The sequence below is a fragment of the Dermochelys coriacea genome, chromosome 4 (assembly GCF_009764565.3).
Source record: "Dermochelys coriacea isolate rDerCor1 chromosome 4, rDerCor1.pri.v4, whole genome shotgun sequence".
NCBI lineage: Eukaryota > Metazoa > Chordata > Testudines > Dermochelyidae > Dermochelys > Dermochelys coriacea.
In genome coordinates, this window is record NC_050071.1 from 108529498 (window position 1) to 108547052 (window position 17555).

Below are 17555 nucleotides of genomic sequence, written 5' to 3' on the forward strand. Positions count from 1 at the left end.
TCTTTTTCCCTAAAATGTATCTACAGAACACAGATATGTTAAGTAAAAAAGTACACAGGATTACAGCTCACTAAGTGAAACTGACTGAAAAAGCACTAACTTTTAATAGTTTACCTATTATCATTTTCAATATGCATAGGAAGTATTAAGAAAGAAGAGTGTCTTCCATAGTGTTGACCACAGCCAAGTATGCAGGTAGTCTTGCATATTTCCTCTTCCATTCAAGATAACATGGATCACCCTACTTTCACTTATGATTGAAACACTTCCCTGTGACAAGTGAAGCAATTCTTTAAATACTTTCACACTACTTTTCATGCAATGTATCTTCAGTTCTCTGTAATGAAATGCAACAGAAGGAAACAAAAGCCAGCATCGTGTCACTAGCCAATGTTCACTGATCACCAGTGGTCCCTAAGGAACACTCCTGGATGAAACAAAGCTTGCCTCAACTAGGGGTATGGCATTTACAGTACCATTTACATTAAAAATAGTAGAGGACTCAAGATATGAAACATTTGAAAAAAGTCTTAGGAAATGCTCAACTATGGACAAAGAAGCCTTCATTAATTCTATATTAGAGTCCTACTGGATAGTTGGGATTCAGCACTTGCTAGCCAGCAGCCAGTGTAACTGTATCAAGGCAAACCCCAGGTATAGACATAGTAGCTATGAATTTTACCAATTGAGCTTACTTCCGTATCAAGCAGGGGAAAACTCAACCCATGCAAATTATACCGGTCTTGTCTATACTTGTGCTCTGCAATGGCTTAGCTATACAGATTTGCTGGCCACTGATTGCTCAACCCAAAGTATAGACACAGCTTAAAACACCTAGTTTAATAAGGTATATATTTCTTCACAGTCTTCATGAGCTCAGCTGCAGGGGTAGAGCAGCACATTAATAAAATTATCTAAATGAAGGGCTGTTGGGAAGCTGACCGGTGCAGAGAAGCACACATTCGAACACACACATCGCTGGGGGAGGATTTATTAAAAGGGATTCTCTATATCCTGTAAAGAGGAAATAGAAGTTGATAAAGTACAGGTAGGATCTGAAGAGAAACAATCAAAAGTCAATTACATCACATGAAGGCAGACAACTGAATATTGCCAAATTTTATAAGAGCTTGTATGCAAATACTAGTAGTCTAAATACTAAGATGGGTGAACTTGAGTGCCAGATATTAAATGAGAATATTGACATAATAGGTATCATAGAAATCCGGTGGAACAATGATAATCAATGGGATACAGTAATACTAGAGTACAAAATATGTAGGAATAACAAAGTAGTGGGAGAGTGGTACTATATGCGACAGATGCGCAGACTCAAATATAATAAAGTCTTACATGAATCAAACTGTACCACAGAATCTCTATGGATAGAAATTCCATGCTTCAATAATAAGAGTATAGCAGTCAAAATATACTACCAGCCACCTGACCTGGATGTTGATGGTGATTGTGAGATGCTCAAGAAGATTAGAAAGACTAAAAAAAACCCAGAAAATTTCAATAATAGTAGGAGATTTCAACTATCCCCATATTGACTGGGTACATGTCCCCTCAGGACAAGACTCAGAGTAAAATATCTAGACACCATTAATGACTGGTTTTGGAGCAGCTAGTCCTGGAACCTACAAAGGAAGAGACAATTCTTAATTTAGTCCTAAGTGACAGGATCTAGTCCAAGAAGAGAATATAGCCGAAAAGAAGCTAACCACAGTAGCATTTAACTTCAAAAAGCAGAACTACACAATAATGAGGATGCTAGTTAAATGGAAATTAAAAGGAATAGTCACAAGGATGAAATGCCTGCAAGCTGCAGGAAAACGATGTATACTCCAAATAAAAAAAATAAATCAGGAAAGGGATAAAAAAATATCATGGCTAAACAGAGTAAAAGATGTTAGAGACAAAAAGACATCCTTTAAAATTGGAAGTCAAATCTTACTGAGGAAAAGCTGTCCTTACAATGGTAACTCTTTTGACCTACATGCTTACAATGTTTTCCTCTTACTTCTTTTCCTGATTAGACTGCTCTAAGCCTGGTAACCCCCACACCAAAGCTCTGCTCTACTTTTAACAACTTTTAAATACAATATCTATGTATAAATCCTGTCCCATTGCAATTAAGAACCCAACAGTCAAATAATTTTCACAACTGCTGTAAGTTTCCTAAAAAGAAAAGGAGTACTTGTGGCACCTTAGAGACTAACAAATTGCATTCTGGCAAGTCAAGTGTAAAAAATTTAAAAAGCAATTAGCAAAAGACAAAAACTAACAGCAAAATTGTTATTCAGTACATCAGAAGCAGGTAGCCTGACAAAATCAGCAGGGACACTGGATGACTGAGATGCTAACGGAGCACTCAAGGAAGACAAGACCATTGCAGAGAAGCTAAATGAATTCTTTGCATTGGTTTTCACTGCAGAGGGTGTGAAGGAGATTCTCACACCTGAGCCATTCTTTTAGGTGACAATTCTCAGGAATCAGAATGGTAGCCATGTTAGTCTGTATTAGGTGAAGAAAACAAAAACCCGACAAGTAATTGATTGGTCTCCTTACAGTTGGTATGGCAACACCCATTTTTTCATGTTCTCTGGGTATATACATCTTCCTACTGTATTTTCCACTGCATGCACCCAATGAAGTGGGTTTTCGCCCCTGAAAGCTTATGCCCAAATAATTTTGTTAATCTCCAAGGTACCACAAATACTCATTCTTTTTTTAATTCTGAGGAACTGATCCAGATTGAGCTGTCAATAGAGGAGATTTTGGAACAAACTGATACATTTAACAGTAGTAAGTCACCAGGACCAGATGATATTCACCCAATGCTTCTAGAGAAAATCAAATATGAAATAGCAGAACTGTGGTATGTAACCTATCGCTTAAATCAGCCTCTGTACTGGAGGCAACTAATGTAATGTCAATTTTGTGAAAAGGCTCCAGAAGCAGCCCTGGCAATTACAGGGTTCTCATCTATATGCTGTATCCATTCTTTGAGTTATACTTCGATTGTAAGCTCTTCATGACAGGGATGATCCCTCTGTTATGTGTTAATATGGTGCAGTCCGGATCTAATATTGGGTTCACTTCATATTACCACCATACAAACAAACATTAGAAAGTGTAGCATGGTAAATAACTTGGTACTGACAAGGATATTTTTTCCATGTCTAGCTTATATTGTATAATTCCCTACAAAAAATTAGGTGAAGTAATCCTTTCAAGGACAGGTCTGCAGCAAGCAACTGTTAAGCAAGTTTTTTTGTTGTTGTTTTTTCTTGGAATGCTTTAATTTTGAATCCCTCAGTTCAGATTAGTGGGTCATTTTCAAGATCTCTACAAGTTTAACAGTACAAAAGTGTTAATATATTTTTGCAGGGATGCTCTGAGACGAATAGAAGACCTCAGTAATTTTTCAAAAACTTCTGGGAGAGAGAAAACAAGTCTTTTCAATAATTCTCAAAATTGAGGAGTTAAATTTTATATACTGAAAGTAAATGAATAAACCAGCACAGTCTAGTTTGGTAACACTTTTCTGTGGAATAATCATAACCCACATAATGCTTTGGAATCACGTGCATTAAGGAAAAACTTACAGAATGAGGATGGAGCCATGATAATCTGGATAAGAGAAGTGTTCCAAGTGTAAGGAGTATTAAAGAAGGGGGCCTAGGCACTCAAGCAGGATAAAGTAGTAAAGAAAATATACATTTTTTGCAGAGTGAAATCACAGAAAGAAACATGAGGAGAAAAGGTAGGCGGGGGCAGGCTGTGTAGGGCTTTGAAGGGAAGGACAAGGAACTTGACTGATGTTAAACAGTTATAGAATCATAGAATATCAGGGTTGGAAGGGATCTCAGGAGATCATCTAGTCCAACCCCCTGCTCAAAGCAGGACCAATCCCCAATTTTTGCCCCAGATCCCTAAGTGGGCCCCCTCAAGGATTGAACTCACAACCCTGGGTTTAGCACGCCAATGCTCAAACCACTGAGCTAATTAAGTGATTTGAAGAATTGCTGGAGATAAAGTAGCAAGCCAGGGAATTCTTTATATGGCAGTACTTTGGACAGACTGATGGACAGTGAGGTGGGTGTCCACAAAGCCATCGATATAATGATGCTATAAGTAACGCTTTAAAAATGCAAAGTTAGCAAGTATAGCAGCTTGCACTTGGCCTGAGATATTTCAAATGTGGAAGATGCATAAACAAAAAAAATCACTCAGAGCACCTTAAATATACATAGCATTATGAAGTCAGATTTCTTGCCCCATAAGAGAAAAAGCTGTAAAGATGCTATGAAGATATTAAAATGTTGTAGAACGATTAAAGATAGAATTTTACAGTCCACATAAAATCAGAACGGTCTCTGGTTATATTTCATATAAATCCATTGAAAAAAAAACTAACTAATCCAGTCTGTAAAGATGATGAAATACAGACATCAATATAAATCGCAGTACCTTATCTGAACTGTTTACTAATACCAACAACCACCATCATATAATGCCCTACAAACACCAAATTCTCACAACACCCTTCTGAGGTATGATCCCAGATGTACAGATAGGGAAAAAGATAAAAGTGACTTGCCAATGCTACATAGCAACTCAGCAGTACAGCCAAGACTGGAATTCAGGAGTGCCCACCTCCCAAATCCAAGTTCAGTTCACTAGACTCTGTTGTCTCACTTCCCTGCATTGCAGGAGTCACTCAGAATATCAATTATAGATTTCAAAGATTGTACATGAGCCTGTATTTTCTAATCCTCAGGTCATTCTTATCATTAAGAGATTCATGTAAGATCTTACCCAGAAAAATTTAACCATTTTAGCTCAGGGCACCAAGAATACTGTTTAATTTAACATTAACATTGGTAAGTCATGTGAACTCTTTTGACCTACATGCTTACAATGTTTTCCTCTTACTTCTTTTCCTGATTAGACTGCTCTAAGCCTGGTGACCCCCACACCAAAGCTCTGCTCTACTTTTAACCACTTTTAAATACAGTATCTATGTATAAATCTTGTCCCATTGCAATTAAGAACCCAACAGTCAAAGAATTTTCACAACTGCAGTAAGTTTCCTAAAAAGAAAAGGAGTACTTGTGGCACCTTAGAGACTAACAAATTTATTTGAGCGTAAGCTTTCGTGAGCTACAGCTCACTTCATTGGATGCATCCGATGAAGTGAGCTGTACCTCACGAAAGCTTACGCTCAAATAAATTTGTTAGTCTCTAAGGTGCCACAATTACTCCTTTTCTTTTTGCGAATACAGACTAACACAGCTGCTACTCTGAAACCTGTAAGTTTCCTACCATTCAAAAATATTAGAAGTTTATTCAAATGTACACAAGCATCTCAACAGATGCTTTATTGATATCAATATTTCCAAATTCTTAAAGAAAAATTCATATTAAAAAGTTAAAAAGGCTGTTTTACTAACATTTCTTTTAAATGTTTCATCATAATCCGTGTTTTAAAATAATCAATGGTAACAACATTTTACTCTCTAGAGATAAAACTGCATATGTGCATTATTTTTTTAAAAAATTATTAAACTGAGGCTAAAGCTTTCCATGCAAGCATATCCTCCTCTTTTCTGGATAGCCATCATCCCGCCCAGGAATCAGGGAAGTCATGATTTTCATTGCAGCGTCTGGCTCCTTGGCAGCTTTACAGGTAGCTGTGTTGGCAATTTTGGAAATACTTGCAAGTTTGTCCGTTAGGCTTTGGAGGTCCATCTAGTTTTCCCAAAGCTGTTTTGCTGCTCTACTGAGTCATTCACTGCCACATTTTTTGGTACGAGTCTAATGGACCCATGCAGGTTCCATGATACACACACCCTCTGAAACTGTTAAAAATTATGCTATGGGTCCTTTTACAGCACACAGACAGAAACTTGTTCATGATTCTTCTGTTAAAGCCACCCACATTCTGACCCATCACCTGCACACTAGTGTTGCAAGTACATTTTGTTGAAATTAAACTAACAGTTTCTCTGGCAACCTTCCAACCAATATAGATATAGATGCACAATTAAATATAGTCATTGTGTGTCTAAGACTCCTCCACCCTGTGAAAGATGCCAGGAACGTGTCTTTTTGCTGAGGATACACGAACTCATTAATACAAGCCATGTCCTGGGAGCTAGACACATGATAAATCGTTGAGAGGGACGTCTCATTATACCTGAAGAGAGCTTCTGAGCCAGCCAACCTTCAAAACACCCTTCGCATTCACACAAACACAACCCACAGCAGGAGGCTATCACAGGAGAAGGGACTCCAGATCTTAACAAAAAGAAAAGGAGTACTTGTGGCACCTTAGAGACCAACAAATCTATTAGAGCATAAGCTTTCGTGAGCTACAGCTCACTTCATCGGATGCATTTGGATCAAGTGAGCTGTAGCTCAGGAAGGCTTATGCTCTAATAAATTTGTTAGTCTCTAAGGTGCCACAAGTACTCCTTTTCTTTTTGCGAATACAGACTAACACGGCTGCTACTCTGAAACAGATCTTAACAATATCATTAATTCAACAGGATCTAGCACAGATCCACCTTCAGACTCTTTTCCGGGGGCTTCGCTGGGCTGAGTGGGAAGCCGGTGACTGCCAGCTAAGCTCTCACAGCAGAGGCAATACCGCACTGCTGCTGAAGCTGCTCGTTTTCACAAGCAACAACATCCAAAAGGCAGCCCCAGAGAGTCTCTTGCAGACCCGGCTGGCTTCTCTGCGGAGAGCAGCAGCAGCAGCAGCTCCGCAGTGTCCATCCCCGCTGGGGAGAAGGAAGGTTCATGAGAGCTCGGGGTGGGACCCGCAAGCGCAGCCAAGCGCTGGCGGAGTTTGCTAATCAAGGGGGAAACAGTGGCTGCAGCGGGGAAAGCAGCCGATAGCCACCCACGCACTCCCCCCGCAAGCCCGCCGGGGCTGCAGCGTGTCTGGCTGGGCTCTGCACGGGGCTCGGCTGGTCCCCCGGGGGCAGGACGGGGCTCGGCTGGTTCCGCGCGGGCGGGACGGGGCCCGGCCGGTCAGCACCAGGCTCTGCCCGGGGCCGCGGGCGGAACTGGCTGGGGTCCCCGTCTCCTCGCGGGGGACGCTCCCGCCCAGGCCGTTACCTGGCCCCGTTGCCGGGGACTCTGCCGCGGAGGCGCCGCCTCTTCTCCTGCCCCCGGCCACGTCCCCGGACTCCAGCTCGCAGCCCGCGGCGGCCAGGAGCAGCCCCAACAGCAGGACCGGGACGGGGGCGGCGGCGGCGGCGCCGCTCGGGACCCGGAACCCGCTCATCGGTGCCGCTGCTGCAGCGACCGCAACCGGCTCCGCTGTGGCGCTCCCACCCCCGCCCGGCTCCGGCAGCCGAGCCGAGCCGAGCCGCGCTCCGCCCACCCCCCGCGCCCCACGCTGCCTCCCGCCGCCGGCTTCCGGGGCTCCGCGCCTGCGCGGCGAGACGTCAGCGCGCAAAGGGGCCCAGTGACTCTTCGGGGAAAGAGGCGGTGGCGAGGGGGCGGGGCTAAGAGGGGCGGGGTAGCGCGGGGGCGGAGCCGGGGGCCGGGGCCGGAGTCCGCCGGGCCCGCCCCGGCAATGAGGGACGCGGGGCTGCCCCAGCCGCGGGACAGGAAGCGGGAGCCGCGCAGGTGGCTCCGGGAGAGCGGAGAGGGAAACAAGGCGGCAGGAGCCAGGCCGCGGCAGGATGGAGGAGAACCCTGCTGAAGGCCGCCGTGGGACGGAGAAACGGGCAGGGGGGAGAGGAAACGGTTCCTGATCGCTTTCCTCTGTGCTCAGTGGGTAATGAAAAGCGTGCCGGGGCTCCTGCAGTTTTTTTTTAAGATTCATAAGCGATGCAGCAAGCCGAGAGGTGCCAGGGCTATGAATGGCCCAGCTTAGGGGAGGCTCAGCCTTGGCAAGACCAGGCCCAAATGAAACACTGCTTCCCCTCCCCCCCAGAGAGCACCACCCCCCTGTCACAGCCAAGGCAGCTGAAATACATAAATACCATAACAGTTCTCTTTAGGCAACCTGCTATGGAGGCCACAGGGATATTTTGTGATCTCACACCGGAGGCAAGGCAGTCTATCCAATAACCTTTCTCTCAAGATGCATGTGACGCTATTAAAGAGTCTGAGAACTTCTGAAGGGGGGTTGGCAAGGTTATCGTGTAACTAATGCACAGGGATTTAGACTCCATGGGCCTGGCTTCTACTCAGGATTCGGCCACGACGTGCTAAGCAGAGCATTTTATTAATGAGACGAGGGCACTGCTACGAACCGCCCGTAGAAGTACATTTCAATTGAACGGTTCTTTCACAGGGAGCGAGTTGCTGGAGTGAGATTTAAAATATCTCCGTGAACACTTGCTCTCGTGAGTCATATTAGGGAAAAAAACAAAAAAAACAAAAACCACCTATGGGAAACTAGTAAGAGAAACTTGGTCATACTATCTTTGACATTTGCACTTATACCCACCTTTTTGGAACCTATAAATAAGAAGTATTCAAAAAGGTTTTTGTTAACTGTCCCATCAAAATACCCTGAAACAGGAACATCAGGGTAAGAGGAACTATTCTTCAATCAAAAGGAGGACTTGTGGCACCTTAGAGACTAACCCATTTATTTGAGCATAAGCTTTCGGGAGCTACAGTTCGCTTCATTGGATGCATTCAGTGGAAAATACAGTGGGGAGATTTATATACATAGAGAACATGAAACAATGGGTGTTACCATACACACTGTAACCAGAGTGATCACTTAAGGTGAGCTATTACCAGCAGGGGAGGGGGGAGGGGTAAGTAAATTACACATTTACTTTGTGTAATGACCCATCCACTCCCAGTCTCTATTCAAGCCTAAGATAATTGTATCCAGTTTGCAAATTAATTCCCATTCAGCAGTCTCTCATTGGAGTCAGTTTTTGAAGTTTTTTTGTTGAAGAATTGCACCTTTTAGGTCTGTAATTGAGTGACCAGAGATTGAAGTGTTCTCCAACTGTTTTTTGAATCTAACACATTCACATTCAGAGTGGATGGGTCATTACACAAAGTAAGCTTGGTGGTTTGAGCATTGGCCTGCTAAACCCAGGGTTATGAGTTCAATCCTTGAGGGGGCCATTTACGGATGTGGGGCAAAAATTTGGGATTGGTCCTGCTTTGAGCAGGGGGTTGGACTAGATGATCTCCTGAGGTCCCTTCCAACCCTGATATTCTATGTTAGTTTAAAAAAAAACAAAAAACATTTCCCCATGTTTATTCCTCACCCCACCCTGTTCCTCAGTCATTCTTGTCAACTGCTGGAAATGGCCCACCTTGATTATCACTACAAAAGGTCGTCCTCGTCCTCGTCCCCCCCCCCGGGCTGGTAATAGCTCACCTTAAGTGATTGCTCTGGTTACAGTGTGTATAGTAACACCCATTGTTTCATGTTCTCTATGTATATAAATCTCCCCCTTGTATTTTCCACTGAATGCATCAGATGAAGTGAGCTGTAGCTCCCGAAAGCTTATGCTCAAATAAATGGGTTAATCTCTAAGGTGCCACAAGTGCTCCTTTTCTTTTTGCGAATACAGACTAACACGGCTGCTACTCTGAAACCTATTCTTCAATCAGGGACAACCAAATAAAATTCAGTAAATCGGAGCAGCAGATCCACCCATAAATGTCACATTTGAAGAAAAAAAAACCCTACCTTCTCCCACAGTTTCCTTGTAAATACCATGAAATTATAGAACTAAATAACTTGTCCCTGTGGCGCTCATAAATAGCTAATAAGATCCTCCTCTTGCTGTACTTAACCACTTGCTCCTTCCTCCTACTCGGCAGCATTTGTGGAAGAGTACATCTGGCTAATCCTGTGTGTGCTCTCCCCACAGAGCAGTAAATGGAATGAAATTGCTACTTAGTAGTATTTACAAAAGAAATTGAGCCACACAATCAAGCTTATGTTAAATTAACTCCCTGAGGGTTTTAAAATGTACATAAGTTTAGCAACTTTTCACTGAGGAAGGGACATAAAAGCAGAGCTTTTCCGAGAAAGAGGAATTGGGACATATTTTATAAAAAAGAAAATGCTGGAAGTCATGTATGTACAGACTGTTTTAAATCATTACAGCTAAATGGTATTTGAAGCCTTGTCACATAAACGCTAATATATAAAACAAAATTGAGCCCTCAACAGGTCCAGGACTTACTGCAGTAATAGCATGAGCCTGTAATGCTTGAGCAAAAGGACTAACTCCCCTAGACAAAAGCAGTATCAGACACATTCTTCATGGGGACCAGCCAATGGATAGAGATAAAACCAGACAGACATTCTCCTAGTGTAGGTTAGGACTGCACTGTGCTCGGTGCTGTACAAACAAATAAGCCAGTGGGGAACCCAAAGTCAAGGCCCTTCACTCCAACTGAAGTAATAGAGTAGAAAACCAGGACCTTTAAAGATCAGGCCTATGGTCCCTGCTGTTAGAGTTTATATTCTAATTTCAGGCAAAGATAGAATAGTTCATACACATAGCATAGCAGAGAATAGTGCAACATGAAGCCATATAAATGGGGAAATATATTCCAAATATATTTACACACAAAAATATAGGTTTTAAGAACAGTAAATCCTTTGAGGAGGCTGTGCAGGGGAAAGGAAGGTTATTTACCTGTAACAGAGGTTCTTTGAATAGACTCTGCATATTGCCAGTTGTGGGGTGCTCCCACTGGTGCAGCCTGAAAGGTAAAATTTACTAGCAGTAGTCATTGGAATGTCCTCATGCCTCCTTTGGCCTTCCCCTCACTGAACTCTGGATGTTCTAGGGCAAGCGTTTAAAAGGAGCATAGTGCCCTATAATCCCAACCAATTGGTAAGTAGGACTGCACGGTAATGAGGAAAGGTGGACATGAAGTGTAAATATGCAGATCCATCTCAAAAGACCTCAGTTATAGGTCAGTAACATTCATTTCTTCCTTTGAGAGTCCTTTGCATATTCACATTCATGGGATAGATTAATAAGCAGTATTCTGACCCAGGATGGTGAGACCCAGAGTTCTAGTTAAACAAGGAGTGCAGAACTGCCTTGCCAAATTTTGCATCTGAGCTAGATTCTGAGTTTAAAGAATAATGTTAAGGAAAAGTGTGAACAGAACTCCAGGTTGCTGCTCTATATATTTCTACCAAAGGAATCCGAGTAGTAGCCGTGTTAGGCTGTATTCGCAAAAAGAAAAGGAGTACTTGTGGCACCTTAGAGACTAACAAATTTATTAGAGCATAAGCTTTTGTGAACTACAGCTCACTTCAAATGCATCCGATGAAGTGAGCTGTAGCTCACGAAAGCTTATGCTCTAATAAATTTGTTAGTCTCTAAGGTGCCACAAGTACTCCTTTTCTTTTTACCAAAGGAATATGTCTACAGAAAACCATAAAAGTTGCCTTTGATCTAGTTAAATGAGTTCTGTTGCCTGGCGGAGTGGATAATCCCTACAACTGATAAAATTCATAAATACTTAATCTAACCCATCTAGAGAATCTGTACAGAAATCCCTTTTCCTTTTTTTTTTTTTTTAATCCATGAAGATTAAAAGCCTTGAAGATTGTCTAAAGGGGAGTGAAAAGTTTACCTTTCATTGCACTTTGTCTGTCCACCACATTAATGACCTTAACACTTGTGGAATTATTTTTTTTTATTCTTGCTGTCTAAACCTGGTATGTAAATCTTTGCTAACCAGTGCAGAAGGTCTCTCGTCTGAAGACAAGCAAAAGGAGTCATTGCTGTTGATGACGCCAGCAGATCCAGCAATCAAAGGAAGAAAAGAATTAACTGTCTTGGTAACTGGTTCAGGAGATATACACATCTGTTTGTTTTGATACATCTCTTGTCTGGGAGAAAAGCTCTCTCCACAGTTGAATCCAATATGGCTTTTATAAAAAGAATCCTTTGAGTGAGTTTAGACAGGACTTTTCCCAATGTATCTGTACTCCCAGACTGACAAATGATGAACGTATTTGACTTACATGTACTAAGATAGCTTCCCTGGACAACATTTTTATTAGACAGTCCTCTAGGTGCGGGATACATATGTTCTTAGCTATGCTGCTACAACACAAAGGCATTTTGTAAACTCCCTGAGTGCTGTACACAACTCAAAATGGAAGACGTTGTACTGAAAATGGTCCTGTTCAACAATGAAATGCAGGTACCTCCAAGGACATGATCGTACAGAAAAGTGGACTATTCATCGTTGAGGTCCAGAGGTACACACCACTCCTGGGAGAAAGAGAAGGTATTACAGAAGTTAGAGACAACATGCAAAAGCATAATTTCTTTATATAAGGCCATGTCTACACTACCACTTATGTTGGCAAAACTTATGTCACTCAGGGATGTATGTGAAAAAACACACATGAGCAACATGTTCCTGAGCAACATCAATTTTGCTGGCATAAGTGGCAGCGTTCACAGTGCTATGTTGGTGGAAGAGCTTCTCCCACCAACATAGCTGCCTCCGCTCGTTGGGGATGGTCTAATTATGTCGACGGGAGAGCTCTCTCCCATTGGAATAGCGCAGCTACACAAGCGATCTTACACTGGCGCAGCTGCATCAGTACATCTGTGCTGTTGTAAACTATCTAGTCTAGATATAGCCTGTGTGTTCAATCTCTTTAAATCCAAAATAAAGCAAAGGCCCATTTCTTTTTTTGGGAGTAGAAAACAACAGGAAAAAACCTATTCCCTCTGTAATCTCATGGAACTACCTCTGTGGCACCCAATTGTAGTAGAGATTGAACCTCCTTTTTTTAACAAATCAAGATGACTTTGATCTCTGCCCAGATACGAAACTGGTGGTTGTTAGGGGAAAAGGTTTGAATTAAATTGTGAAACCACATGAAATAACTTCTAAAATGCATCTATCCAATATTATTAACTCCCATTGATAATCAAAATGGGACTACTGGTACCCAAACTGTGGATAAGTAATGTCCAAGTGGACTGGCTTGAAGCTCTGTGTCAAAGCGGATGTCTTGGAGGAACCATAGAAGATGAACATGAAACTTTCCCTTTAATATTGCAAGGCTTAAATTTCTTCCTCACTTGTAGTTGGTGTTGTGGGGTATAATGTGCGTGGAAATGATATGACTTTCTTTAATAATCGTAATGAAGTGAAGGACACGAAGGAGGTGGGATTGCATTTGATATTTATGTAATGGAGTCGAATAAGGCCTCTTCCCTGTATTAAAGAAACCTAAAGATCTAGCAGTAGAGCTTAAATTTTTCATTTTCTCCAATATTTCATCAGTCTGACCACTAAACGGACTATCTCCTTCAAATGGAACGTCCACAATCCTCATTATTATTTTGCGAGGGAGTCCCACTGATCTTAACCATGCATGTCTCCTTAATGACAGCCAAAGCCATTGAGCTTGCTGAAGTATCTGAGGAGTCAAAAGATGCTCTCAGTTGTTGCTTAGCAACATTCAGTCCTTCAGCCAAAACAGCATTGCATAATTTTTTGTGTTTCGCTGGAAGAGCATTAAGAAAAAGAGGACATATTGCTCTAGAGATGGTATTTGTACCTAGCCTTGACAGCTTCATAGTTGGAAATGTGCATGTATTATGTAGCTGAAGAAAATATTTGTCGTCTTAATTCATCCACCTTATTCCCTTCTTTATTGATGCAGTAGAGTGATTTTGGGCATCTTTTCATTTAAGAAGTGCCACTTCAACCACCAACTAATTAGGAGACAGAGGAGTATGAAATGTAGCAATTCCTTCTTGACGGAAATGATGTAATTTGTCTGTCTTCTTAGACAGAGGCTGAGTAGTTAAGCAGTCTTCCAGACTGATTCAGACAGCAAAGGCAAACCCCTCTAACAATGGAAGCGTGGCTCATTATCTAGCCTCTGCCCCCAAATTGTAAGACTACAGGATGTTCAATATTTTCATTGATGATCTGGAGGATGGCGTGGATTGCACCCTCAGCAAGTTTGCAGATGACACTAAACTGGGAGGAGTGGTAGCTACGCTGGAGGGTAGGGATAGGATACAGAGGGACCTAGACACATTAGAGGATTGGGCCAAAAGAAATCTGATGAGGTTCAACAAGGACAAGTGCAGAGTCCTGCATTTAGGAAGGAAGAATCCCATACACTGCTACAGACTAGGGACCGAATGGCTAGGCAGCAGTTCTACGGAAAAGGACCTAGGAGTTATGGTGGACGAGAAGCTGGATATGAGTCAACAGTGTGCCCTTGTTGCCAAGAAGGCTAATGGCATTTTTGGCTGTACAAGAAGGAGCATTGCCAGCAGATCGAGGGACGTGGTCATCCCCCACTATTCGGCATTGGTGAGGCCTCATCTGGAGTACTGTGTCCAGTTTGGGGCCCCACACTAGAAGAAGGATGTGGAAAAATTGGAAAGAGTCCAGCAGAGGGCAACAAAAATGATTAGGGGACTGGAACACATGACTTATGAGGTGAGGCTGAGGGAACTGGGATTGTTTAGTCTGTGGAAGAGAAGAATGAGGGGGGATTTGATAGATGCTTTCAACTACCTGAAAGGGGGTTCTAAAGAGGATGGATCTAGACAGTTCTGAGTGGTACCAGATAATAGAACAAGGAGTAATGGTCTCAAGTTGCAGTGGGGGAGATTTAGGTTGGATATTAGGAAAAACTTTTTCACTAGGAAGATGGTGAAGCACCAGAATGCGTTACCTTGGGAGGCGGTGGAATCTCCTTCCTTTGCGGTTTTTAAGGTCAGGCTTGACAAAGCCCTGGCTGGGATGATTTAGTTGGGGATTAGGTCCTGCTTTGAGCAGAGGGTTGGAATAGATGACCTCCTAAGGTCCCTTCCAACCCTGATATTCTATGATTCTATGATTTCTCTACAAAAACAGAAGGAATATCTAACATCTTTGACACTTGGAATACTAACTCATGAAAGACTAGAGCATCATCCGATGTCTTATATTCCCCACATTTTCATCTGGAGAACAAACATTCCTTAAGTCTGAATCAGACTCTGCCAGTTCCAGTCCCTCCTCATAAAATAATATTTCATCTGTTTCCACAGGTGACTTGTTTGAGTAAGCAGCATTGCCTGGACGTTATCCATTGGATCTGACAAATGAATGTCCTCCTGATACTGTCTTTCTGAAGGTCTGTCCTCATACATAGATTCTTCCCGATAAGGTGCCAAAAATGGGCAGTGAGATTACCTCACCTGAGGAGGTATGTGCCACCCAAGCCAAAACCTCAATGATGGAAATATCTCTGTGCCTGTGGATCCAGCGAGCTGCACTGAACTGATTTTAATATTTTTTTTTTTTGCTAGTTCTGTTATATGATCTGCCTCTCTCTTTTGGCCCAATACATGTATTCCTCAGATGGGACCAGAGACAATAATGTCCTTGAAAAGGAGAGCAGAGAGTTCTTGTCTGGGTATCCTGAAGTGGTCTTAGGAAGAGGCAGCAGTAGAGATCTCCTGAACCTTTCCTGTTCTTTACTGACTCTTGGAGAAGCAATCAGCCTCACTATGTAGTAACACACGTGACTTGTCTTGAGATGCAGTACCTAGCTCAACTGTCAGCAGAACCATAGACCAATCCACCTAATGAACTATTGCTTTAACAGTAATACTATGCAGTGCCGTGCTAGTTAATAAACCCTCATCAGTTCTCTTATTTGGATGCTTGGATCTCACTCTCAGTACAGGCTCCTCCAGAGTTGATACTGTCAGATCCAGAGAGGGACGACTCCCAACTCTGCGCTGTGAGCTTGAGTCGGAGCCTGACTCCATAATGAGATTCTGTCCCTGTAAATCCTTTTCTCTTGGACTGGCTCTTTGTAATGAGGCCAACACTGAGGAGGGCTGCAAATTTTGTCTCAGAACCACAACCAAAGTCTTTCTGAAAGGGACAGCTGTGGGAACAGAGTCTGTCACTGATCCAAACCTGGTCTTCTTTTTCTGATCCTTAACTTTCTTGGATCCTGTGCCTCACACAGAAGCCGAATCTCACTTCTTTCTAGGTGAATTGGTTGGAGCTGATGCCGGTCTCTAAGAACCAGCTGCCACTGTCAGCACTTCAGGCAATATTATTATAGGAGACTGTTTTGTCTCTCTTTCTTTGCCCTTGTGGTAAATGTTGAGCAGATCAGCCATTTAGAGGGAGAATGACCTTTCCCCTAACTTGCCAAGCACCTGGTGTGTGCATCTCATGCTGGGATTACCACCGGCATGAGACATGTTTTCAATCCAGGATTCTTAGCCTTCTGATTTGACATGTTATCCTTTAACTAACTATCTCTAAACTGTGTACTTAGGTAACAACTAACCTATACAAACTGTTTAGTTATTAGGGATCCCTAAGGATCATACAGCAACACTGTAACCATCCAGCTCATTGCAGATGAAAGGATTGAGGTGGTGGAGTACAGGTTTCTGTAGACATATTCTTCTGGTAGAGATTAGAGCAGCAACCTAGACTTCTGTTCACACTTTTACTTAACATTATTCTTTAGACTCGAAATCTCAATAGATACAAAGTTTGGAGAGGCAGTCCTGCACTCCATGTTTAATATACAGTACTCTGACCTAGGATGGTGAGAGTCGGAGTTCTATTTAAACTATCTCATGGATGGGACTATGTGGAAGACACCCAAAACAAAAAATGAAGGTTACTAACCTGTAACTGAGGTTCTTTGAGATGGACTCTGCATATTCATACTGCACATCCACCTTTCCTCACTATCTTGGAGTCCTACTTACCAAAGGGCTTGCGGTCACGGGGGAAGGAACTGGAGTAGTGGAACGCCAGGCTCCTTTTAATCCCTTGCCCTAGAATATGCATAGTTCAGTGTGTATGGGGGAGGGGAGCAGGCAAGGGAAGCATATGGATGCTTCAATGACTACTGCTAATAGATTTTTACCATTCAGACTGCACCAGCCCATACGTCTCAGGAGAGGGAATATGCAAAGGACACTTGAAGGAGGAACTGTTGCCATCTTAGTTTACTATACAGGAAATGGAATCACACAGCTGAATGCTTATATTTGTGGGTGAGGGAAATCAAGAAAACAGACTATTATACTGAGACTAGAATAGTAATATTAGAGACAACAACTCTCCAAATCCTCTATCACCACCATTCAACCTACACATTCCCTTTCAGTTATATATTTATTTGTATTCAATGAACTCAGTTAAAAAACCTGAGACAGCTGTTTCATAATTTATCAAAACAGCTGTATGGTGTTTTTAAGGTTATAGACACTTTAGATTGTGGCTATTGTATTATATACACATTTGTTTACCTTTTTACAGACTGTGTTCTCACCTTTAGGCCTAAAGATAGTCAGTTTTTGCCACCTAAAGGGCCTAAGCCGCTCATTAATGATGAACTTGGACATCTCTTGTTCAGTCTTTCTGGACCTTCCTGTGTGCTAATGTCACTTCTGATGCAACTTCCTTTGTTAAGTCATACCTTCCATCGTGTCAATTAATGTGAGAGTGGAAGGGTAAATCATTAATTTTTGAATTTTTGCGCTGTATACTGGATTTGAGTTAAAGTT

The 17555-nt window shown here is 42.4% G+C and overlaps 1 protein-coding gene and 1 long non-coding RNA gene across 6 annotated transcripts in view; one reads left to right on the plus strand and one right to left on the minus strand.

Moving 5' to 3' along the window:
- The window catches only part of STIM2 (stromal interaction molecule 2), a 138978-nt gene extending 131600 nt beyond the window's left edge, over nt 1-7378 (minus strand). Inside the window, exon 1 of one of the 3 annotated variants that reach the window (XM_043514044.1) lies at nt 7132-7378. In XM_043514044.1, the coding sequence (XP_043369979.1) occupies nt 7132-7300 (169 nt within the window). In that variant the 5' untranslated portion in view covers nt 7301-7378. The remainder of the gene's footprint in view (nt 1-7131) is intronic. The other 2 variants (XM_043514045.1, XM_038399034.2) reach the window with 2 other exon arrangements.
- Nucleotides 7379-7581: 203 nt separating this feature from the next.
- The window catches only part of LOC119854561, a 30102-nt gene continuing 20128 nt past the window's right edge, over nt 7582-17555 (plus strand). The window contains exons 1-3 of one of the 3 annotated variants that reach the window (XR_006281172.1): nt 7582-7767; nt 11716-11815; nt 15057-15214. This is a non-coding gene — a long non-coding RNA (uncharacterized LOC119854561). Of the gene's footprint in view, nt 7768-11328; nt 11816-15056; nt 15215-17555 lie in introns of those variants that run through there. The other 2 variants (XR_006281174.1, XR_006281173.1) reach the window with 2 other exon arrangements.